Here is a 26430-nt window from a genome sequence, read left to right on the forward strand (position 1 = left end):
TGGTGGGCACACCGGAGAAGTAAAGACTTACCTACGGCTTGCCGCGGAGTGGTTCTGGCAGGGCATGCGCAAGGCTGTGGCGAACTATGTGAGGGAGTGCACGACGTGCCAACGCAACAAGCACTCCTAACAGCACCCTGCTGGTTTGCTCCAACCTTTACCCGTGCCTACAGCGGTGTGGGAGGACATCACCATGGATTTCATCGAGGGGCTGCCATTATCTAAGGGTGTGGACACAATTCTGGTGGTCGTTGACCGCCTATCCAAATTTGCACATTTTATAGGGCTCAAGCATCCATTCACTGCCTTGTCCGTAGCTACTGCATTCATCAGAGAGGTTGTTATGTTACATGGTTTTCCTGCATCCATCGTGTCGGATAGGGATCGCATTTTTCTTAGTACCTTTTGGAAGGAGTTATTCCGACTACAGGGGACAGATTTGAAGAGAAGCACATCCTACCACCCTCAAACGGATGGACAGTCTGAAAATGTCAACAAGGGTCTTGAGACCTACCTAAGGTGTTTCGTAGGAGAGAAACCTAAGTCTTGGGCCGTGTGGCTGCAATGGGCCGAGTATTCGTATAATACTTCACCGCATATGTCAACTGGCATGACCCCTTTCAAGGTGATTTATGGGCGTGATCCACCCAAACTGTTGCATATTGGGATGGGCCAAACACCCGTGGATAGCCTTGAAGAGATGCTCCAAGAACGGGATTGTGTGCTCGATGAACTGAAGTTGAACTTGTTGAGAGCCCAACAAGTAATGAAAGGGTATGCTGATAACAAAAGGAAGGAGGAGACATTCCAAGTTGGGGAAGAAGTATTTCTGAAGTTACAGCCATACCGGCAGAGATCGCTGGCTAAACGGCCCTACGAGAAATTGGCTGCCCGCTTCTATGGGCCATACACAATCTCACAAAAAATTGGGGAAGTAGCCTACAAGCTCAAGCTACCTCCAACATGTAAGGTGCACCCTGTCTTCCACGTTTCGCAACTTAAAAGAGCTATTGGCCTGCAGACTTCATCACCAACAATCCCAGCACAACTGAACTCAGAGTTAGAGCTCATGGTTGAACCTGAGCAGCTGCTAGACGTGCGCAAAAACGTAGGGACAGGAGATGCAACTGAAGTCTTGATCAAGTGGAAGGGTCTGCCACCGTTTGAGGCAACTTGGGAGGAGGCTGCATTGCTTTCAGATCGATTCCCAGCCTTCCACCTTGAGGACAAGGTGTTTCTTCTGGGGCGGAGTGATGTAATGGACCACACAATACCACCTGACAAGTCTGTGTTGGTTTACAGCAGGCGCAAAAGGACAGGGGGAGGCAACCACCACAACAAGGCAACACAGAATGAGGAGGCAAGGCAAGGGGGCGTTAGCACTACCTGACAAGGATAACAGCAACTTTAATTAATGCTTGTACTACAGCTTGCTTATGTGTAGTATAAATAGGAGAAAGAAAGGGAGAGAAAGGCATTGAGAATTGTAGTAATTATATGAGAGTTGTGACCTAAAGTCACTGAACTAAGAGACTAATAGCCTAAAGCTATTGCCCCTGTAATTTCTGTCTTTAAGTAATCCTAAAGCTACAATCCTTTGAAGAGCTCTAAAGCTCTTGCCGCCGAAATCATCGACGCCCACAACACAAAATCCCTCTCTTTCATTTCATCAAACAAAGTTCTGGCAACATCAGATTGCCACAAATTGCCATACCCAACATTCCACGACTTGACATTCCATTTAGGCATTCCTCCAAACAAGTTACGCGCATTCTCCAAATCCCCACAACTAAAACACTAACATTATCAATGTATTCCAATTAAGAACATTTTTCATAGACATTTCATCAAACAGTTTGCGTGCACAACATATAAAATAATTCAAGCTCATTTTTGGAATTATAGATGTAGAATTTCATGTTAAGCCTAAACTATAAAAATATCGAAGTCTGAATCAGAACTTATTGCAACAGGTTCCGATTCCTGAAGTTTTGACAGGCTAACTTGTTGCCCCAATTTCCCCAAACTTAATTGTAGTCTCTCTCTGCTGCATAATTACTTCGTATGAATTATGATCATTGTTCATGAAACAGATGTTGCATTGCATATTCTAAGTAAAAATAGGAACTTGGCATTTTTACGCGACGCAAAGAAAGAGACTGCATTGCACGCGCTTGCTCGTAAGCCTCTGAAACCTGCAACCCATCAATTGAGTATTTGGGGCTTCACAATGCAATGTAAGTTGCCTAAGTAATTGATATATAACATTGCTCTTGATACTTTAAAAATCCATGTCAAATTTATTGGGTTAGAATATGTCTTGAATCGGTCAAGTCCCCTTACTGCAACACTTTAGGAATTTCGTTGACCGGTCAGCGAGTCGAGGTTCAGGGGGGACGCGCCTTGGTTTAGGGGTTTGGGGACGACGCAACATGGTCCCCGATGAAGGGTTTGGGGTAATGCCCATGAACTTTACAGTATATGTTATTCTAGACTAGACTTATTTGTTTTTGGGCCTATTTTCTAGGTTTTTCCGCATATGTAGAGAGAGTATTGTATAAACTTTTTATGCCATAACCTAGTCGTATTCTTGTATTCCTCAAAATCAATAAAGTTTTCCTCTCCTCTGCCCGTGGACGTAGCTAACACGTTGTTATTGCTAGGGAATCACGTTTTGTGTTCTTTATTTAGGTTCTTAATTGTCTTTCTTGTTCAGGGAGCAGAATAAATCAAGAAACAAGGGCAGAGCCACAAGCTTCACTTCAACTAACACAAGCCCTTTGGAACGAAGTCATCAAACTGAAGGAGGAGGATATATCTAACTTGATAGGCTATCTTTGGCGTCTATTGTTTGTTGCAGCAAAACTAGGGAAGGTTGAATTTCTAAGAACTATGATCCAATCTTATCCTGATCTTATATGGAAGGTAGATAAAAACAGGTGTACTATTTTCCACATTGCCATCATACATCGCCATGAAGAGATCTTTCAGCTTATATATGAGATTGGAGCAATCAAGGACTTACTAGCTACATTCAAAGATGATCGTGGAAATAACATGCTGCATTTGGCTGGAAAGTTAGCACCTCCTGATCGACTTAACACTGTGTCTGGGGCAGCTTTGCAGATGCAACGCGAAATACTATGGTTTAAGGTAATGATATGCCATAAACCGTTCCGTTTCTAATGTTGCATCTGCATCATAAAGATCTTTACAGTTACTATATGCACAAATATTAAGACAAATGAGATACAATGTGTAAAAAGGCTGGTGGGTGGCCAGGGTGGGTGCTATAAATTAAACCGTCCTGTTTATGATACTGCATCCGTTCATAAATATTTGTACAATTACTATTTGCACAAATATTAAGTCAAATGAGATAAAATGTGTAAAAAGGTTGGTGGCTAGGGTGGGTGTAAAAAATGAATAGGTAAGATAAAGTGAGTAGAAAGATGTAAATTTTGTGGAACAAAGGAGTAAGATGGTACATTTTCATGTTGAAAAATAAAATATATAAAACAATGTAAAGAACATTACGAAATAGAATAAAACGTAAAGTGTAGATCATTTTGAAGCGGAAGTAGTACTTGCTAAATCTAAGCTAAACGACCACTAAGTATTTCTATTGTTTGCTTTGTTTTCAGGGCCAAAGGTGAACAATGGATGAAGAAGACTGCTGAATCTTGTGCTTTCGTCGCCACTCTGATAGCTACTGTGGTATTCTCAGCCGCCTTCCAACTACCTGGAGGTGTTAACGACAAAGGAAGTGCTATCTTATTGAAAACCCCGTCCTTTGTGGTATTCTCCACCTCGAATGCAGTATCGTTGTTCATCTCTCTTGCTTCAGTACTGATGTTCCTGTCAATTCTGACTTCACGTTATGCAGAAAGTGACTTCCATGTATCACTTCCTTTAAAGCTCATGATGGGGCTTACCTTACTGTTTGTTTCGATTGCAACCATGATAATCGCCTTCACTGCTACATTCTTCATAACATTCTGTGAGGCTGCTGTGAGATGGACTCCTGTGCCTATAATTGCCCTGATTGCTTTTGTTCCTGTTGCACTTTTCGCCTTACAGCAATTCCCGCTTCTGTTGGATATTTACCGGTCAACCTACAAATCTCATCGATTTTTATTCGAATCAAGCAAAGTAAATCTTTTTGATAGAGTATAAAACTAATCTTAGGGTTTCAACCAGAGCCAACGTGAAGCGGGTTCGAATCTCATCCACCCCTCCTTTCAAAGTGGAATATTTCGCGCTAGGTATGAGGAGGCCTATGCTGCATCCACCCTTCAAGCCCAAAGGGCTTTTATGTGAGGGGGCGTGATAGAGTATAAAACTAATCTTAGGGTTTCAACAATAAGCTTAAGCTTTTGGTTGAGTTGGTCCTATGACACTTTTCCACAATTCTTCTCAGTACGAATTTTCTCCCATTGTGCATACCACCACACCCACAAAATCCATACACCCAATTAAGATTCATCCAATTATAGCCTCTTTTATTTCTAACGTCCCTCGTCACAACTCTTCACATCGTCCAACACCTTCACAAATAGTAGCTCCTTGTGCATCAGAGCATAATACTCCTAAATTTTATGCCACAAATGATTTGTCTTCAGAAGTTGGCCCTGAAGCAATCTGAAGTACTATAAGCTTTCACTCAATTTTCTTCAGCTAGTATTCTACTTAATTTCATTGATTCTAGGCTGCATTAAAAGTTGTGACCAATTGACCATTAAATTATTTGTTCATTCTTTTAGCTTCCACCTGTTGTGTAGTCCTTAAGTACTGTCGTAACGAGAAAGTGTAGAACTCTGTAATTGATGACAGTTATTTGAATATTTGATTATTTGGTGCTGAGATTTTAATCAGACAAACATTAAATTCTGCATTTGTTATGTGATCATGTATTAGGTGTTTCTGTTCCTTGGGTAATTGGGTATTTGTCTGTGCAAAATGATCATCCTACTTCTTTTCCTACGCCATCAGAATATCTAGATTATGTATAAAGAAATGAGGTTATGTAAAAGTTTTAGGATTAGCCTCAATGTAAAAAGCAATTAAAATGTTTGGGTGCATTGTACATTGGATTAACTTTTATCTAGTGTTTGGGTGCCCAATTGGCTACCAATTGAGTCTGCTGCCCAAAAGCCCACTTGGTAACACAATATAAGTCCGCTCTCCGTCTAGGCTTTATGCCTCTTTTAAGCGGCCCACGACCCATTTTGTAGTAAAACCCAACAACATTTACTACACAAACACTATATACATGTCGCCCTAGTGCACATACCAAAGTACGTTCATTTGATATTCTCTCTAGATTCGAAACTTAGGCATGGAAGGGACTTTCCTCGAAACCACCCCCGATTCCAGTAGCATTGGATTACGTAAAGTAAGTTTCAACTATTAAAAGTCTTATAAGCATGAGAAGCTTATCTATGAAGTGTGTAGAACACTACTATTTTAGTTGAATATTAAATTGCCGATGAATTATGAAGTTTGTAGAAGACTACTATGCAATTTTAATTGAACATAAAGTTGCCAATGAATTATTATTGTTATTACTACTTATTTGAGTGTCAAATTTTAATTTTTTTGCATTTTATTGTTTTTTTTTTATGTAAATAACGTTGGCAGCCGGAAAATGAAAATGAGGTCCCATAAGATGGAAAAAGAATTGTGGGTTCTGAAAAGGTGAAAAAACCAAAAAGTTAGACCCTGACCTTAGGCTTGACTCAATATTTGAGTGTTAATATGGTTAGCGGGAGGTTAACTATGATTAACTGGCTGCAAAATGGGAATGAGTTCCCAAAAGGTAAAAGAAAAAAGATTAAGATCCTAAAAGATGAAAAAAACTAAAAGATTAGACTCCAATATTAAGCTTAACTCAAATGTTTATTTTATAAAATCTTTAAATAAAATTTTGTGAAAAGAAAGGAGGGTATATTTATTTTCAGAATAAACACTTGCATATGTATATATATATTTTTTTGAAATAACAATTTTACTAATTACTCACTCCGTCTCTCTTTGTTCTTTACGCTTTCCTTTTTGGTATCAAAATGTTTTTTACATTTCCTTTTATATTATCACATAAATGATTTAGTACTCTATGAAAATTTGTGTCCAAATATTATTTTAACCAATTAAATTCATTGGGTCCTTTAATCTCTCACACTTTTCCATTGGGACATTAAAATTTTCTCATTTTCCAATATCAGAATTTTGATAAAAGTGAAAATATTATAAATAAACGTAATTTATCTTATTTAAATAAAAAAATCGAGGAATCTCGATGCAAATTAATTAATCGTTAAAACGCGTGAAAAATACAATACGCAAAAAACAAAAATAAACGGAGAGAGTAATAAACTAGAATATTAATCGTCGAAATTGTGTAACGCAAACTAAACGATCAAAATGATACACCGCGTGAAAGGGCTCCAAAATATTTCTCTTCCCCTTTTCTTCCCCCGCGTTTTGATTTTGTGCAAATACGGATTACTTTTGGAGCACGTTGTAAGTTTTCAACGATCAATTTATTTCCTTTTTGGGACAAAGTATTGCGTACTTTGACCACTTGACATCTAAGTATATATCTAAATATGGAAATTCCACTTTAAAAAAAACTAACAACTACTCAAACTTTGGACCTGATCACAAGATTTAAGTGAACTATACCTAAAAAAAATTAACAGCTTGTTACTAATTTATTTTGGCATGTTTATTAAAATTATTATGGGAAAAAAATCAAATTAGTGTCATCAATACATGCTGACCTTGAAAAATGTGATTTTAGATCACAATTCATTTTTAAAAATATAGGATCATTTTGATTTAAAAAATGTTTACCATGTCTAAAAAAATTGATATTTATTTGTATAGTGATATAAACAATAAAGATCCCTTGTCTATTAAAAAGGGTTCTAGAGAAAATTATTAATTTTTGGCCAACACTAATATTATGTAGACTATACACAAGAATAATCTTGACTCAGATAATTGACTTGATTGCATAAGTCTAGTTGTCTAGCCATGCTCAGATCTTACGTTTCAACACTGCAATCCTCAAAGAATATATTTAAATATTAAAGAATATATTTAAATATTAAAGAATATATTTGACGGAGGAAGTATTTTATCATAGTCACTATATAAACAATAAAGATCCCTATCTATTAAAAAGGGTCCTAGAGAAATTTTTTAATTTTGGGTCAAACACTAGTATTATGTTGACTGTATACAATAATAATCCTGACTTGAGAATTGACTTGACTGCATAAGTCTAGTTGTCTAGTAGGCCTGGTTATCGGGCGGGGCGGGTCAGGGTCGGTGCGGGTCAAAAGAGGGTCGGGTATTGAAAGGGTCATTTTTAGAGGGTCGATAATGGGCGGGTCAAAATCGGGTCGCGGGTCAATAACGGTCATTATTGGGCGGGTCAATAAACGAGCAATGAAAAATGAAAAACAAAAGAGCCATGTGCAAGTACAAGTAAATACGAAGCTATGCATGTAATTTTTTGTATCATTATTATTTTTATTTTCAAACTAATTGTAGTATAAGTTTGACCCTATAATGACCCTGTCCAATAAAGACCCTGTCCAATAAGAGCCCTGCCCAATAAAAGCCCTATTAACTTAACCCTAACCTTATATCCATTGGACTACCCTGTCCAATAACCAGGTCTATTGTCTAGCCATGCTCAGACATTACGTTTCAACACTGCCATCCTCAAAGAATATATTTGAAGATTAAATCCTCTTAAAACAATGCAATTATTTACCTGGTTATAAATATCTCCCACCCAAATTGCTTCAGAAATCAGAATCATAAGAACAAGGTCCAAGGTAAAGCCTTCAAATTTCTACAACCATAATGACTACTTCAGGGCGAGCAAAGCATGCACCTCCGTCGTACCCTCTACCTCAGGCATTACCACTCCCTCCCTCCACCTCCACCTTCGCTTCCAACTCCGACATCAGTTACAGTTGCATCTCCTCAGACTAAACTAGAACCATTCGTTGATCATTTTCGTAATAGGGGTAAGTACTTTATTTTCAACTAGATTCTAAGCCCGTTCAATGAACGGGACAATTATATAGTACGTGCTTGTTAAGCTGTCTTTCAAAATGTTAATTTTTATAACCAATTACTTGTTGGTTCAGTAGTAATTAAGACTGACTTGTTAGGGAGAACTCGTGTTCGATCCTCCGCAACAACAATAGGAAGGGAATTAAACCTATCCCGCCTGAATTTCTCCCAAATTCGAATTTGCTCTAAGGGTGAACCGGGTGCTAAGACCAAAAAAAAGTGTTAAGTTTTATCGAGGGCTTGTGATTTTAATAGGAACATGATTCATATAAATGTGAAATTTAAAAGTTGGAAAAAAATATATTAAATTAAATGGTGAATTAATATTTAGCGTTAAAGAGGGAGATATAGTGAAAGATGTTAAATAAATATATGAATTAAAAGGTAAATTGAATAAATAAGTATATTGATGTTGAATGACAACATTAGAGTGGAAGCGGTGTTGAAGCTGTAAATTAATTTGCATAACAAAAAAAAAAAAATTGAAAGAAAAATAAATAAATAATTGATGAAGATGGGGTATGACATTTGTTATCTAATCCTCTATGATTTTCTTTTTTAAATAATAGGTATAAGAAAAAATACTGAAAGAAAAATAAATAAATTATTAATGAAGATGGGGTATGACATGCATGTGTTATCTAATCATCTATGGTTTTCTTTTTTAAATACTAGGTTAAAAGATGAAAAAACCAAATGGTTAAACCCCAACTTTTGGCTACTCCAATATTTAAATAAAAATTTCTAAAAAGAAACAAGGTCCCATTTATTATCAAAATATACACTTATTGTCTTTTTAATCATAATTTTACCAATTAGTAAACTAGAAAGATGCAAAAATATCAAAAATCATTGCTCGTGTCAAGCTAGAAGCGGTGGAGTACGAGAGGTAAAACGTGCATAAATATATGTAGCATAACTATGTTTTTTTTTTATTTTATTTAGATCACATTCATTAGTAATTTTCAAGAAAATCCTCATGTCTTCTTTTTTAAATTTTCAGAGGCAATGTCTTCTTCTTCTCATACAACAAAATGTACCACCTGCTGCAATTGTGCGATTTCTGAGATTGCCCGGCTCAAGAAGGAAATCAGTAAACATCAAGAAGAGAAGCTGAAGATGGTTGAAGAGATTGATGAGTTGAAGTCAAGAGTTTTCACACACATTGTGAGGAAAGGAATTACTGGTGTGCATTTGGCTATTTGTGCCTCTATTTCTGTACTTTCAAGTGTTGTAATTGTTCACCTTATGAAGTACTACTAGACCTAATAAAGTTAATCCGAACCCAATTACCCAAAGTGAGTTATCAAAATTAGACCTCATTCCCATTTAAAATAAAACCGAACCCAATTACCCAAAGTGAGTTATCAAAATTAGACCTCATTCCCATTTAAAATAAAACCGAACCCAATTACCCAAAGTGAGTTATCAAAATTAGACCTCATTCCCATTTAAAATAAAACCGAACCCAATTACCCAAAGTGAGTTATCAAAATTAGACCTCATTCCCATTTAAAATAAAACCGAACCCAATTACCCAAAGTGAGTTATCAAAATTAGACCTCATTCCCATTTAAAATAAAACCGAACCAAACCTACATGAAATTGACTTGATCAGTTATTGACCCGATACCCTTTTAAAAAATAGCCCAAATCCAAAAACAAAACCCAAACTTAACCAAACACAACACCGTCACAAATCTCACAATTATTGACCAATTGTGATAAAATTATTACTATCATTCAAATACATCGTATTTACTATGTTTTTTTTTTTTTTTTAAATGACACAATTATTTAGATACGTTTGTCAATGCATAATTTCAACCCTTAAGACCATGTGTATCCTTGACCTTCGGCCAAATGAAAAATAATTTCTCTCTCATCCTTCTCCTTCTTCCACCTCATATTTCACTAACTTGACATACCACTTACTTAAATCTCTCATTTTGCTTCTACAATTTTGACTCAAGGTCATTAATTTCTCTTACCTACTTTTTTACTTTTACATATACTCCACTTGAAAAATTAACCTTCAAACATAATTGTTAATTTTAACAAACGAAAAAAATATGAAATTAAATTAACATTACATATAAATAAAAAATGTAACGTATAATCTTAAACATACATATATAACACAATGAAGTAAAATTTATACATAACTGGATTGTTATCATGCAAAATGAAAAACAAAAAAAAAATAAAAAAATTAATTACATGCTTGCATTCGTGGCAGGTTCACATGAGCTCAACAACTTGAAATATTTGTTACATGCATACAGTATATAATCACGGTACAAATTACATCAAATATTTGCATGCAAACAGCCGATGTAATCGCAAGTGGAGCAGAAGTCGGTCCCACCTCCAATTTTAATGCACTTGACCTTAGGTCACATATGCGACCCGGGTCAAGTTAATTAAATTTTGACCCTTGTACACTGTCAACATTGTAGTCATTTTATCCTGTCAATTATCACTTGACCCAAGCTATATATCAAGGTTGTATGTGCTCTAATATATCTCATTATGTATAAGAAAAGAATTATGAAAATTTAATATTCAAAAAATATTTTTTGAGACTAATCTAATAAGGCCCCACACGGCTATTTTTTCTTATGTATAAATCGCAAAACGAATTCAAAAAAACTTGTGTGAATAGTGTCAAAATCTCAATTGTGTATATAAATAAGAACGGATGAAGTATTTTGCTAAGTGAAATGTATTCTTTATTCCCTTTTATATGATGTCGTGACTACTATGATTATAGTAATGATAAAATAATGAGATTCTGTCTAAATATCCGGACCATAATACGAGTATAATTTTAGTATTTGTTGATAGCCTTTAACGATTTCATAATCTTTGCACCCATAATAAAATAAAACAATCGAATCCCCGTTCTCTCTCTAACTTCCTCTCCTCACTACAAAATAATCATTTTATAGAGACGAGAAATTTCGTCTCTATATAGTCCAAATCCGTCTCAAAATGATGCTTAGAGACGGATTTGAGACATAAATAGGGCGTCTCTATAGAGGGCGTCTCAAAAAAATTTGAGACGGAATTTTTGCGAACCCATTACAAACTTGAGACGGAATGTTTGAAACACTATGTACAATTTCATCTCAATTTTAATTTAGAGACCAAGTTTTAGTAACTCGTCTCAAGTTTGAGACGTTGATTGTATCCGTCTCAAAATCCATCTCAAAATCCATCTCTAATTGATGCATAATTTGTAGTGCCTCCAAAGAAAACCCTAAACCTCAAAACCCTAACCGCCGCCACCATAAGCTCGCTGGTGGTCGTCGCCTTAACGGCCGCCGACGAGCTTGTGCGTCGTTTCTGTAGTAGTTTTTTGTTGTTTCTTTAGTCTAGTAAGGGTTGTGTTCACTCGGTTGAGGGTTGAAAGAGGAACCAAGCATTGTTTCCTCCTCCTCTTTGTTCGTGCTCCTCTCGTCGGGTTTGTTGTTTAGGTGTCGGGAGGTATTAGATATCGCAGGAGTTTCTTGTTCGGGTTACCGGAGTATCCAAGCAAAGATTTGATTTTGTGTTCAGAGGTAATTTAACAGGTCAGAATTTCAACCTCGTCGCCGCTCTTCCAATCCCACCCTTTGACCCGCCTCTGTTTATCGGTGAGGTAATTTTGGTTAGGGTAAGGGTTTGTTGTTGGATTTGGAATTGTTCGTCTTGGTTGTTTCTGTTTGTAGGTTTAGGGTAGTACCCTATGTTGGCTTGTTTTCCCCGGTCCTTTCTAATCGTCGTCGTCTTGTTTTGTGTCGGACCACCCCGATCTTGATGGTAAAGGTGACCACCGCCGTCCTGTAGTGTCGACTCACCCCGACCTTGACGGTAAATAGTTTTAGGATTTCAGGTTGTTGGGATTAAATTTCCATTAGTGTGTGCATGTTCTCCTCTGCTTTGCTTTGTGGTAGTCTCTAGATTAGTTGAATAAGATGCTCAGTTTTAATGATGCATTTTGGGATTTTTTTGTAGTTTTTTGTTGTTTTTTCTAAGATTGGTCCGTCTAAGGTTGTTGACATAAGAGGTCACCTGTGCGTGTTTCCTGGTGTTATCTGGGTTCTTCTTAAGAAGTTATCCAGGTTGTAGGTGGTTTACCCCTTTTGAGGTTCAAATTAGGGGGTTTGTTGGTTGGTTTGGGGAGTTATTATGTGATAAAGTTAGTCTCTCCGTTTCTAATGCTAGTGTTAGAATAATGGAAATTATCTCGTTTGAGTTTGAGAGTGGGCCTAGGGGTAAAAGTCTTAGTTGTTTTAGGAAAGGAGTAATGAGTAACAAGAAGGGTCAGTGTCCTCCGGTTTGGGTTGTCATTTGGTCGTGGAGAGTAACTTTTGTTATTTCTCCCTTTAGGTTAGCGTTGAGGGTTTCTCTTAGCGCTTTCAAAAATCTTTATTTAAACACCGCTCCTCATTTTGTGGGGGTTTATAGTATGCTAAACAAGTTGTGTGTAGACACTTGTGCGCAATACACAAGGTGAATCAACCTAGCCTATCACATTGGTTATCTTTCTCTCCTATCCTTGTTCCCCATGTTTTCCATAACATTAGTACCATCTACTATAAAGGAAACATAGATGCATTGTGCCTTGACAATATAACGTCATGTAAGTGGCATGAGCAAGGCGTTTTCAACAATTACGGGCTAAAACAAGAAGAGCACAGGGCCCTTGCGTTATCTATTAATTCGGTTTTTAGTTTAATTTTTGTAATTTTTGTAAGACTTTTTACTTTATGCAAGTTTGAGCCTATGTCAAGTAAAAAAAAATAAAATAAAATTGTCTATGACTACGTTTCCATCATGTATTGCCAAGGAAGAGAGGGGGAATTTTTTTTATAGTAAAATCAATTAAATACTCCATAATAAGTAGTCAACTCAATCACTCCAATACTGACATTATTCTAGAACAATTTTAGTACGGAGTAAATTATGAAGGAAAAAAACCTTTGACGGAGCAAAAAATGGATACTCTAATGGATAATTGTCAAGTAAAGTCCACACGAGTTGGCACTAGTTCCATCTTCAACAAAATTCATTGCACCTGCTATAATAAACTAGTCACGTACTCGTCTTCCCCTTTTCTTACCAAGTAAAGCTTGGCCTAACGGAAATGATTTTCACCAATTCTTATTTACAATACAATAAATATTGTACATCGAAGTAAAAATATGCTTAAAAGTTACCTTTATATATGTAAAAGTTATCTATTTTTTAGTAACAATTTTTTTTATTTTAATTAAAAATAATCCAAATCACTAATAATGTATAAAATTAATCATTTAACCCCTTAAATGTTTATCTATCAATTTTTTGTTATAACATAAAAGTTATAAAAAACTAGATTAAAGTTACTAAAAAACTGCATAAAAAGTTAACTTGGTGTACAATAAATCTATTGTACAACTTATGCGCACAAGACCTTTCAAAAGATTTTACCTTCAAAAGATTTAACTTTGGAGGAGAGTTTCCCCTTATCCTTCCCTCCTCCTCCCAAAGTAAGTACCTCGGGCCGGGTTAACCCAAGAGGAATTCCAGACCGGTAGGGGCGTAGGGTCCTTCATCTTATTTCTGAAAATAAATAAATAAATAAATAACATCCCCTTTTGTTCCCACACGTTTTAATTAATACTGGATGATATGTCAACTAGTGTCCTATGTGATCAGCCAAAAAAGTCTCCAGTACGAAAGTAGAAAGAAATTACACTTGCTCAAGGGACAGGGGAGACTTGAAGTTGACTTCATTGTTTCAACACAACAGATTAAAAAAATGTTTAAACAAGCTCAAACGCCTAATCCAGTTAAAAAGCAATTATCTTTAGAATCATAAAACCAAGCTGACAGTTTCAAATTGTCTACAACTAGAGAAAGGCAGGCACAACAAGAACGCAACAAATGGCGAGTTCACCACAAGCAGAAGATGTACTTCCCCTGCAATCTCAACCTCTACCTCAGACATTCCCACTCCCTTTACCTCCGCTAACACTGCCACCATTACCGACATCAATTACAGCAACGTTCCCAAACACTAGACCGGAATCTGGTGAGTTCAACCTCTCTATAAGACACAAAACTTTTACTGGAGGTTTTTAGTTGTGTCAAAGCAATAAATATTGACCTTTTTGCTGCCCAAGTACCAAGAAAAGTTTAAAAATAGTAGAACTACAATATCACCAACCAAATTATTATTTTTCATTTTTTGTTATTTTTCACCTGGAGTCTTTTCAATCCTAGCACAGTGAAGTAATACCAAGTAATTCAGATTCGGCCTAAAATTTCGAAAGAGCAGAATAAGGCTTCGTTTGGTTTGCTGAAAACGTTTCCAGTGCAAAATGATTTCCATGGAAAAACATTCTCTAAGAGAAAACACAATTCCAAACTAGTTTTCCTTTGTTTGGTTCCTTAAAAATAAATGGGAGAAAATGGTGAAAACTGAGGGGGAAGAAAGAAGAGGGAGGTAAGAAAAATGGAAATGTGGTTTCCCTCCCTTTCAAATGGAAAAAGTTTTTCCACCTTTGAGGGAGTTATGGAAAATTGTTTTTCATCCCTTGCTAAACCAAATAATGTAAAATGATTGAAAAGAGGCAAATTGTTTTCCATGAAAACGTTTTACACCCTACCCAACATAACCTAAGAGAAGACGGGACGAAAAATACAACAAAAGGTTTGGCTGGGTTTTGACAGTACAATGAAAAGTAAGGAGCTTTTGTGGGGGGGAACAGAACCAACAGAAACCATTACTGCAGATGAAAAATAATAATAAGGAATCTTGAGTAATGTTTGGCTGCATCATACATGTAACAGGGGCTGAATTCTTGGCATATGGAGTGAGAATATATCGAGCAGCACTTAGAGGAGATTGGTTAGAAATAGAACGTGTTGCCAGTATATCTCCTAAATGGATTCGCTCAAAGATCACCAAAGGTGGGGAAACAGTTCTTCACATAGCAGCAGCAGCAAAGCATCTACATCTTGTTAAGGAGCTGGTTAATCTCATGGATGCAGATTCTCTTACTTTAGCCAATAAACTTGGTAACACAGCTCTATGCTTTGCTGCTGTTTCTGGGGTGGTAAAAATTGCAGAAGTGATGGTTAAAAAAAACAAAGAATTGCCAAACATCAGAGGCAGTCAAGATATGACACCACTCCATATGGCGGTGTTGCTAGGGCATCAACATATGGTGTGGTACCTTCTTCAAGTAACTGATGATGAACAACTGACGGACCAAGATCGAATAGGCTTACTTACCAGCTCTATCGACACTGATATGTTTGGTAAGCCAAATTCCTATAGCAATAGTGAAAGCAGATAACTCAACAAGGGACAATATTTACTAAAATTCTTCTCTTTGCAAGTACTCATGCTGAATATTTTTTACTTACTAAAACATGAAAAAACAAATGACATATCTATTGAAAAACGGTAGAATTAGGTAAAAGCAATTTGTTCAAAATACTAATTCTAACTTCTTTACCTTCTCTCTTTTTTTTATGATGTTTCATAATACAGATGTTGCATTGCATATTCTAAGCAAGCACCGCTACTTGGCCCTTCTTCGGGATGCAAAGAAAGAGACTGCATTACATGCATTGGCTCGAAAGCCCCTAAAGACTGCTTACGTTCAATTGAACATTTAGAAGAGGTTCTCATTGCAATGTAATTTTCAAGACACTTACCTAGTCAACATCGCAATAAGCTACCAACGGACTCATGAGCATATTAAATAATATAAATTTATTTTCAGGGACCATCGTAGATCAAGGTAAAAGCATGGAATCAGAAGTTGCACTTCACTTAGTACAGAACCTTTGGAATGAAGTCATCAGACAGAAGGAAGAGGATATATCTGCACTGATTGGCTACCCATGGCGGTTACTATTTGTTGCAGCTAAGCTTGGGAAGGTCGAATTCCTAACAACATTGATCCAATCTTATCCTGATCTAATATGGAAGGTAGATGAAAATAGGTACACTATTTTTCATATAGCCGTGAAGCACCGTCAAGAGGAGATTTTCAAACTTATATATGAAATCGGAGCAATCAAAGACTTGATAGCTACTTACAAAGATGAGAATGGAAATAACATGTTGCATTTGGCTGCTAAGTTGGCACCTCCCCATCGTCTAAATTGTGTATCTGGGGCAACTTTGCAAATGCAACGAGAGATTTTGTGGTTCAAGGTAGTTCTGGATAAGCCTTTGAGTTTTGTATTTTCTATAAAATCTTCTCATCAATTCATCTCACACATTTAAAACTCAAAATTTTTCGATTTGCAGGCAGTGAAAAGGATAGTGAGGCCTGAGTACATCGAAGCTGAAAACAATGATCATAAAACACCTCATGCATTGTTTAGTGAAGAGCATGAAGGGTTAAGGACAAAGGGGGAGGAGTGGATGAAGAAGACAGCAGAATCATGTGCTCTTGTCGCAACTCTAATAGCTACCATGGTATTCACAGCAGCCTTCCAATTACCTGGAGGTGTAAATGAAAAAGGAATTCCGGTCTTTCAAGAAAAGGCCTGTTTTGTGGTTTTTTCTGTGTCAAATGGAGTATCGTTGTTCTCCTCTACAGCTTCAATATTGATCTTCTTGTCAATCCTTACTTCAAGATATGCGGAAGATGATTTCCTAGTATCATTGCCAGTGAAACTCATGAGCGGGCTTATTTTGCTGCTCATTTCAATAGCAACCATGATAGTAGCCTTCACCGCTACGTTCTTCATCACTTTCCGAGAAGGTATAAAGTGGGCTCCTACTCTTATCGCCTTAATAGCCTCAATCCCTGTTACCCTTTTTGCCTTACAGCAGTACCCTCTCCTGGTGGACATATATCAGTCAACCTACAACTCTCATCAATCTCTATTTGAATCAAGTATATCAAAACTTTTCGAGACTACTTCTACAAAGGCATCAAATAATCTCACTCATCTCCGGTTGCCAGCCTCTTCTCCGCATGATCATGAGTATGCTCCAACGACAACATCCCACTCTACAAATGGTCAGACAACCTTTTCTAGTTCTAATGGATCTCACTTCAGCTATATAAAACATCCAACACCCTCACAGATAGTAAATCCCATTGCATCAGAACATGGTACTCCTCTGTAATGGACCACACAATACCACCTGACAAGTCTGTGTTGGTTTACAGCAGGCGCAAAAGGACAGGGGGAGGCAACCACCACAACAAGGCAACACAGAATGAGGAGGCAAGGCAAGGGGGCGTTAGCACTACCTGACAAGGATAACAGCAACTTTAATTAATGCTTGTAACAGCTTGCTTATGTGTAGTATAAATAGGAGAAAGAAAGGGAGAGAAAGGCATTGAGAATTGTAGTAATTATATGAGAGTTGTGACCTAAAGTCACTGAACTAAGAGACTAATAGCCTAAAGCTATTGCCCCTGTAATTTCTGTCTTTAAGTAATCCTAAAGCTACAATCTTTCTCTTCCCATTTGTTGTGTTCTGGGTTTGCTAGTTTGCTGGTTGTGTTGGAAATCGCAGGTACATTGCACTTGGTATCAGAGCAGACGAGTCTGGGAAGGAAAAGCAGCAGCCATGGTGTTGTCTAATTCGCAGAGGATGGATGGGGTGGAAACGGGGCTAGCTGAGGTGACGCGAAGGATAGAGGGACTTGAAGGTAACATTCAACGCCTGTTGACAGAGGGGATGGCTACATTTCAGCGAACCATAGCCGAGAACTTCCAAACTAAGTGCGACGAAGATACTCAGCGAAACCAGGAGGCCATTAGTGCGGCAACAGGCAGGCTTGAGGGGAGGATAGAACAGTTCCGGGATGAGCAGGTCTCGCAAATGGAGTTAATGAAAAAGAGTCAGGAGGATTTCCAGAATGAGATGAAAGAGTTGTTAGCCAACAGACCCAATTTCCCTGTTCACAATCAGGAGGACGAAGCTTATTCGGAGAACCACCGATATCGACCCCAGGGTAAGAGGTATGACGACGGTGGTGGAGGCGGAGGACATTGGAAATATAGGAAGTTGGATATGCCGTTATTCGAAGGGAAGGACCCAGATGGGTGGATATTGAGGAGTGAGAAGTACTTTGATTTTTACCGGCTATCGGAAAATGAGAAGATGGAGGCGGCGGTGGTAGCGATGGAGAGCGATGCCTTGAGGTGGTATACATTCGAGTCTCGGCGCCACCCTATGAGGACTTGGGGGGAACTCAAGGCTAAGGTGTTAGCCAAATTCCGGCCGATGAACGCAGGCACGCTCCACGAGCAGTGGCTCGCCACCCACCAAACAACCACAGTGGCCGATTACCAGAAGCAGTTCATAGACATGGCGTCGCCGTTGGAAGATGTACCAGAGAGTATAATGATAGGGCAGTTCATAAATGGGCTGAAGGATGAAATTAAGGCAGAAATTCGACTCCTAAACCCGGAGGATTTGAATCAGACCATGGATTTGGCAATACGGGTCGAGGAGAGAAATCGGGTCCAAAGTTTGAAGAAAGGGGGATTCGGCCCAAGTCGGAGTGGGGCTTTTTCTTACTTTAGTAAGAGCCCAGTTCAACCCATCCACAACCAGACAACATACAGTAGCCCACTCAGTCCAATCCAAAATTCCACCCTTAACACAAATCACCCTAACCCACTATCCAAAAATATGTCGTACAAACCAAACCACCCATCCACCACTTCCTATGCATCAAACACCCAAACACCCACCAGATCCACCTTATCAACATCAAGATTCGCCGGAGAAACCAAAGGCTAACGGAGCGGGAGTTGCAGGAAAAGAGGGCTAAGGGGTTGTGTTTCCGATGCGATGAGCGTTGGGGAGTTGGCCACCAATGTAAGAAGAGGGAGCTTAGCGTCTTACTAGTGGACGAGGAGGACGTGGCGGAGGATGATGGCGGCGATGAGCTGTTGGCTCTAGAGGCACAAGAAGAGGAGGTGGTGGTGCCCACTACATTGTCCATCAACTCGATTATTGGGCTTACAAACCCGAAAACACTTAAGTTGGTCGGGGAGATTGAGGGAGGCGAGGTCATTGTCATGGTTGACCCGGGTGCGACACACAATTTCATATCCCTTCGGGTTGTGGAGAAGCTCGGAATTCCGGTGACAGGGACATCGGGGTTTGGAGTATCCCTGGGAAACGGGGAGGCAGTACGGGGTGCAGGGGAGTGCAAGGGAGTGAGGTTGAAGCTCGACGGGGGAGCTGAAATTGAGGAGGAATTCCTTCCACTCGAACTAGGAAACGCCGATGTCATACTCGGGATTCAGTGGTTGGAGAAGTTGGGATCAGTGGTGACCAATTGGAAAACACAGGTGATGAAATACCAATTGGAGGGGAAGACAGTCACGCTGCAAGGAGACCCATCATTGGCTCGATCCCGAATTTCACTTAAGGCAATGATGAGAGTGCTTCGGAAAGAAGGAGGTGGCATCTTAGTGGAATTCAATCACCTGGAGAACAACAGGGGACCCGACACAGAATGTCCCTTCTTCCTACGTGAGCTACTGGGCGAGTACAGGGGGATCTTTGAGACGCCAAAGGGGCTTCCTCCACCTAGGGGGCAGGACCACTCGATTATAATGAGGGAAGGCAGTAATCCGGTAACTGTCCGACCGTATCGCTATCCCCGAATTCAGAAGGATGAGATAGAAAAATTGATCGGGGAGATGTTAGAGGCTGGCATTATTAAACCGTCCACGAGCCCTTACTCGAGTCCAGTATTGCTCGTGAAGAAGAAAGATGGGAGTTGGAGGTTCTGCGTTGATTACCGGGCATTGAACAAAGAAACCGTTCCGGATAAATACCCAATACCGGTAATCGATGAGTTATTGGATGAGCTGTTTGGGGCAAGAATTTTCTCTAAGCTCGACCTCAAGGCTGGTTACCACCAAATCCGTGTTCGACCGGAGGATACACACAAGACGGCTTTTAGGACTCACGAGGGCCATTACGAATTCCTCGTAATGCCTTTTGGGTTGACCAACGCCCCGGCCACTTTTCAATCTCTCATGAACGAGGTATTTCGACCCTATTTACGCAAGTTTGTATTAGTTTTCTTTGATGATATACTTGTGTATAGTTCATGTGAAAGGGATCATTTGGAACACATGAGGATAGTGGTGGGAGTTTTGGAGCAGAATCAGTTGTATGCAAACTTCAAAAAATGCGATTTTGGAAGGACAGAGGTGGCTTATTTAGGCCATGTGATATCCAGTGGGGGTGTGGCAGTGGATCAGGAGAAAATCAGGGCCATGAGTGAATGGGGTGTGCCACGGAATTTAAGGGAGCTGAGGGGATTTCTTGGGCTAACGGGTTACTTCAGGAAATTCATTGTGGGCTACGCACAAATAGCCCAACCTCTCACCGACCAGCTAAGGAAGGACTGCTTTGGCTGGACGGAAGAAGCTACGTGTGCCTTTGAGGAGCTGAAGAGAGCAATGACAGTAGCTCCCGTATTAGCAATGCCCAACTTTCAGAAGATGTTCGTGATAGAAACAGATGCGTCGGGCCATGGATTGGGGGCTGTGATGATGCAGGACAGCAGGCCCATTGCTTACTATAGTCGTATTATTGGGCCTAGGGCATGTGACAAATCAATCTATGAGAAAGAGCTAATGGCAATTTGTCTAGCTGTTCAAAAATGGCCGCATTATTTGTTGGGGAGGAGGTTTGTGGTACGTACGGATCAACAGAGCTTACGTCATATAACCCAACAACGAGAAGTGGGGGCAGATTACCAAAGGTGGGTGCGCAAACTGATTGGCTTTGACTTTGAGATTCAATATAAGCCAGGTTCCGCGAATCGTGTTGCTGATGCGTTATCCAGGAAAGAAATTGGGGAGTGCGAGTTTGGGCTGGTGGAATTAGGAGCGCTAATCTCATCACAAAATATAGCCTGGGAGGAATTAGAGGAAGAGATAAGCAAAGATAAGGGGCTGCAGAAGTTGAGGGAGGACATAGAAGGTGGCAGGGAGTTGGCTGGGTTCACCATGGCCGGAGGCAAGCTGCTCTATAGAGGGAGGATGGTGATAGCTAAGACATCAGCGTTCATTCCCATACTTTTGAGGGAGTACCATGACTCACCCACTGGTGGGCACACCGGAGAAGTAAAGACTTACCTACGGCTTGCCGCGGAGTGGTTCTGGCAGGGCATGCGCAAGGCTGTGGCGAACTATGTGAGGGAGTGCACGACGTGCCAACGCAACAAGCACTCCTAACAGCACCCTGCTGGTTTGCTCCAACCTTTACCCGTGCCTACAGCGGTGTGGGAGGACATCACCATGGATTTCATCGAGGGGCTGCCATTATCTAAGGGTGTGGACACAATTCTGGTGGTCGTTGACCGCCTATCCAAATTTGCACATTTTATAGGGCTCAAGCATCCATTCACTGCCTTGTCCGTAGCTACTGCATTCATCAGAGAGGTTGTTATGTTACATGGTTTTCCTGCATCCATCGTGTCGGATAGGGATCGCATTTTTCTTAGTACCTTTTGGAAGGAGTTATTCCGACTACAGGGGACAGATTTGAAGAGAAGCACATCCTACCACCCTCAAACGGATGGACAGTCTGAAAATGTCAACAAGGGTCTTGAGACCTACCTAAGGTGTTTCGTAGGAGAGAAACCTAAGTCTTGGGCCGTGTGGCTGCAATGGGCCGAGTATTCGTATAATACTTCACCGCATATGTCAACTGGCATGACCCCTTTCAAGGTGATTTATGGGCGTGATCCACCCAAACTGTTGCATATTGGGATGGGCCAAACACCCGTGGATAGCCTTGAAGAGATGCTCCAAGAACGGGATTGTGTGCTCGATGAACTGAAGTTGAACTTGTTGAGAGCCCAACAAGTAATGAAAGGGTATGCTGATAACAAAAGGAAGGAGGAGACATTCCAAGTTGGGGAAGAAGTATTTCTGAAGTTACAGCCATACCGGCAGAGATCGCTGGCTAAACGGCCCTACGAGAAATTGGCTGCCCGCTTCTATGGGCCATACACAATCTCACAAAAAATTGGGGAAGTAGCCTACAAGCTCAAGCTACCTCCAACATGTAAGGTGCACCCTGTCTTCCACGTTTCGCAACTTAAAAGAGCTATTGGCCTGCAGACTTCATCACCAACAATCCCAGCACAACTGAACTCAGAGTTAGAGCTCATGGTTGAACCTGAGCAGCTGCTAGACGTGCGCAAAAACGTAGGGACAGGAGATGCAACTGAAGTCTTGATCAAGTGGAAGGGTCTGCCACCGTTTGAGGCAACTTGGGAGGAGGCTGCATTGCTTTCAGATCGATTCCCAGCCTTCCACCTTGAGGACAAGGTGTTTCTTCTGGGGCGGAGTGATGTAATGGACCACACAATACCACCTGACAAGTCTGTGTTGGTTTACAGCAGGCGCAAAAGGACAGGGGGAGGCAACCACCACAACAAGGCAACACAGAATGAGGAGGCAAGGCAAGGGGGCGTTAGCACTACCTGACAAGGATAACAGCAACTTTAATTAATGCTTGTACTACAGCTTGCTTATGTGTAGTATAAATAGGAGAAAGAAAGGGAGAGAAAGGCATTGAGAATTGTAGTAATTATATGAGAGTTGTGACCTAAAGTCACTGAACTAAGAGACTAATAGCCTAAAGCTATTGCCCCTGTAATTTCTGTCTTTAAGTAATCCTAAAGCTACAATCCTTTGAAGAGCTCTAAAGCTCTTGCCGCCGAAATCATCGACGCCCACAACACAAAATCCCTCTCTTTCATTTCATCAAACAAAGTTCTGGCAACATCAGATTGCCACAAATTGCCATACCCAACATTCCACGACTTGACATTCCATTTAGGCATTCCTCCAAACAAGTTACGCGCATTCTCCAAATCCCCACAACTAAAACACTAACATTATCAATGTATTCCAATTAAGAACATTTTTCATAGACATTTCATCAAACAGTTTGCGTGCACAACATATAAAATAATTCAAGCTCATTTTTGGAATTATAGATGTAGAATTTCATGTTAAGCCTAAACTATAAAAATATCGAAGTCTGAATCAGAACTTATTGCAACAGGTTCCGATTCCTGAAGTTTTGACAGGCTAACTTGTTGCCCCAATTTCCCCAAACTTAATTGTAGTCTCTCTCTGCTGCATAATTACTTCGTATGAATTATGATCATTGTTCATGAAACAGATGTTGCATTGCATATTCTAAGTAAAAATAGGAACTTGGCATTTTTACGCGACGCAAAGAAAGAGACTGCATTGCACGCGCTTGCTCGTAAGCCTCTGAAACCTGCAACCCATCAATTGAGTATTTGGGGCTTCACAATGCAATGTAAGTTGCCTAAGTAATTGATATATAACATTGCTCTTGATACTTTAAAAATCCATGTCAAATTTATTGGGTTAGAATATGTCTTGAATCGGTCAAGTCCCCTTACTGCAACACTTTAGGAATTTCGTTGACCGGTCAGCGAGTCGAGGTTCAGGGGGGACGCGCCTTGGTTTAGGGGTTTGGGGACGACGCAACATGGTCCCCGATGAAGGGTTTGGGGTAATGCCCATGAACTTTACAGTATATGTTATTCTAGACTAGACTTATTTGTTTTTGGGCCTATTTTCTAGGTTTTTCCGCATATGTAGAGAGAGTATTGTATAAACTTTTTATGCCATAACCTAGTCGTATTCTTGTATTCCTCAAAATCAATAAAGTTTTCCTCTCCTCTGCCCGTGGACGTAGCTAACACGTTGTTATTGCTAGGGAATCACGTTTTGTGTTCTTTATTTAGGTTCTTAATTGTCTTTCTTGTTCAGGGAGCAGAATAAATCAAGAAACAAGGGCAGAGCCACAAGCTTCACTTCAACTAACACAAGCCCTTTGGAACGAAGTCATCAAACTGAAGGAGGAGGATATATCTAACTTGATAGGCTATCTTTGGCGTCTATTGTTTGTTGCAGCAAAACTAGGGAAGGTTGAATTTCTAAGAACTATGATCCAATCTTATCCTGATCTTATATGGAAGGTAGATAAAAACAGGTGTACTATTTTCCACATTGCCATCATACATCGCCATGAAGAGATCTTTCAGCTTATATATGAGATTGGAGCAATCAAGGACTTACTAGCTACATTCAAAGATGATCGTGGAAATAACATGCTGCATTTGGCTGGAAAGTTAGCACCTCCTGATCGACTTAACACTGTGTCTGGGGCAGCTTTGCAGATGCAACGCGAAATACTATGGTTTAAGGTAATGATATGCCATAAACCGTTCCGTTTCTAATGTTGCATCTGCATCATAAAGATCTTTACAGTTACTATATGCACAAATATTAAGACAAATGAGATACAATGTGTAAAAAGGCTGGTGGGTGGCCAGGGTGGGTGCTATAAATTAAACTGTCCTGTTTATGATACTGCATCCGTTCATAAATATTTGTACAATTACTATTTGCACAAATATTAAGTCAAATGAAATAAAATGTGTAAAAAGGTTGGTGGCTAGGGTGGGTGTAAAAAATGAATAGGTAAGATAAAGTGAGTAGAAAGATGTAAATTTTGTGGAACAAAGGTGTAAGATGGTACATTTTCATGTCGAAAAATAAAATATATAAAACAATGTAAAGAACATTACGAAATAGACTAAAACGTAAAGTGTAGATAATTTTGAAGCGGAAGTAGTACTTGCTAAATCTAAGCTAAACGACCACTAAGTATTTCTATTGTTTGCTTTGTTTTCAGGGCCAAAGGTGAACAATGGATGAAGAAGACTGCTGAATCTTGTGCTTTCGTCGCCACTCTGATAGCTACTGTGGTATTCTCAGCCGCCTTCCAACTACCTGGAGGTGTTAACGACAAAGGAAGTGCTATCTTATTGAAAACCCCGTCCTTTGTGGTATTCTCCACCTCGAATGCAGTATCGTTGTTCATCTCTCTTGCTTCAGTACTGATGTTCCTGTCAATTCTGACTTCACGTTATGCAGAAAGTGACTTCCATGTATCACTTCCTTTAAAGCTCATGATGGGGCTTACCTTACTGTTTGTTTCGATTGCAACCATGATAATCGCCTTCACTGCTACATTCTTCATAACATTCTGTGAGGCTGCTGTGAGATGGACTCCTGTGCCTATAATTGCCCTGATTGCTTTTGTTCCTGTTGCACTTTTCGCCTTACAGCAATTCCCGCTTCTGTTGGATATTTACCGGTCAGCCTCAATGTAAAAAGCAATTAAAATGTTTGGGGGCATTGTACATTGGAGTAACTTTTATCTAGTGTTTGGGTGCCCAATTGGCTACCAATTGAGTCTGCTGCCCAAAAGCCCACTTGGTAACACAATATAAGTCCGCTCTCCCTCTAGGCTTTATGCCTCTTATAAGCGGCCCACGACCCATTTTGTAGTAAAACCCAACAACATTTACTACACAAACACTATATACATGTCGCCCTAGTGCACATACCAAAGTCCGTTCATTTGATATTCTCTCTAGATCCGAACCTAATGCTTACTTAGGCATGGAAAGGACTTTCCTCGAAACCACCCCCGATTCCAGTAGCATTGGATTACGTAAAGTAAGTTTCAACTATTAAAAGTCTTATAAGCATGAGAAGCTTATCTATGAAGTTTGTAGAACACTACTATTTTAATTGAATATTAAATTGCCGATGAATTATGAAGTTTGTAGAAGACTACTATGCAATTTTAATTGAACATAAAGTTGCCGATGAATTATTATTGTTATTACTACTTATTTGAGTGTCAAATTTTAATTTTTTTTGCATTTTATTGTTTCTTTTTTTATGTAAATAACGTTGGCAGCCGAAAAATGAAAATGAGGTCCCATAAGATGGAAAAAAGAATTGTGGGTTCTGAAAAGGTGAAAAAACCAAAAAGTTAGACCCTGACCTTAGGCTTAACTCAATATTTGAGTGTTAATATGGTTAGCGGGAGGTTAACTATGATTAGCTGGCTGCAAAATGGGAATGAGTTCCCAAAAGGTAAAAGAAAAAAGATTGAGATCCTAAAAGATGAAAAAAACCAAAAGATTAGACCCCAATATTAAGCCTAACTCAAATGTTTATTTTATAAAATCTTTAAATAAAATTTTGTGAAAAGAAAGGAGGGTATATTTATTTTCAGAATAAACACTTGCATATGTATTTTTTTTTTTTGAAATAACAATTTTACTAATTACTCACTCCGTCTCTTTTTGTTCTTTACGCTTTCCTTTTTGGGTATCAAAATGTTTTTTACATTTCCTTTTATATTATCACATAAATGATTTAGTACTCTATGAAAATTTGTGTCCAAATATTATTTTAACCAATTAAATTCATTGGGTC

General features: G+C 39.3%; 2 protein-coding genes, 1 long non-coding RNA gene and 1 pseudogene across 3 annotated transcripts; 3 read left to right on the forward strand and 1 right to left on the reverse strand.

Moving 5' to 3' along the window:
* Positions 1 to 2071: 2071 nt before the first annotated feature.
* On the forward strand, positions 2072 to 4722 carry LOC130462898 (ankyrin repeat-containing protein At5g02620-like). Its single transcript, XM_056831873.1, has 4 exons — positions 2072 to 2237; positions 2717 to 3173; positions 3645 to 4157; positions 4399 to 4722. Exons 1-4 carry the CDS (start codon positions 2072 to 2074, stop codon positions 4643 to 4645), a joined length of 1383 nt encoding a protein of 460 aa, XP_056687851.1. The 3' UTR covers positions 4646 to 4722.
* A 5488-nt stretch (positions 4723 to 10210) lies between these two features.
* LOC130464034 (uncharacterized) lies at positions 10211 to 13823 on the reverse strand. The gene is made up of 2 exons (XR_008924329.1): positions 13552 to 13823; positions 10211 to 10538 (listed from the first exon to the last, which is right to left on the reverse strand). It is a non-coding gene; the product is annotated as an uncharacterized lncRNA (long non-coding RNA).
* A 38-nt stretch (positions 13824 to 13861) lies between these two features.
* LOC130464033 (ankyrin repeat-containing protein ITN1-like) lies at positions 13862 to 17561 on the forward strand (annotated as a pseudogene).
* Positions 17562 to 23256: 5695 nt separating this feature from the next.
* LOC130462899 (ankyrin repeat-containing protein ITN1-like) lies at positions 23257 to 25310 on the forward strand. The gene is made up of 3 exons (XM_056831874.1): positions 23257 to 23422; positions 23902 to 24358; positions 24803 to 25310. Exons 1-3 carry the CDS (start codon positions 23257 to 23259, stop codon positions 25308 to 25310), a joined length of 1131 nt encoding a protein of 376 aa, XP_056687852.1.
* Positions 25311 to 26430: the final 1120 nt, after the last annotated feature.

This window comes from Spinacia oleracea, chromosome 6 (genome assembly GCF_020520425.1).
Source record: "Spinacia oleracea cultivar Varoflay chromosome 6, BTI_SOV_V1, whole genome shotgun sequence".
In the NCBI taxonomy this organism is placed as follows: Eukaryota; Viridiplantae; Streptophyta; class Magnoliopsida; order Caryophyllales; family Amaranthaceae; genus Spinacia; species Spinacia oleracea.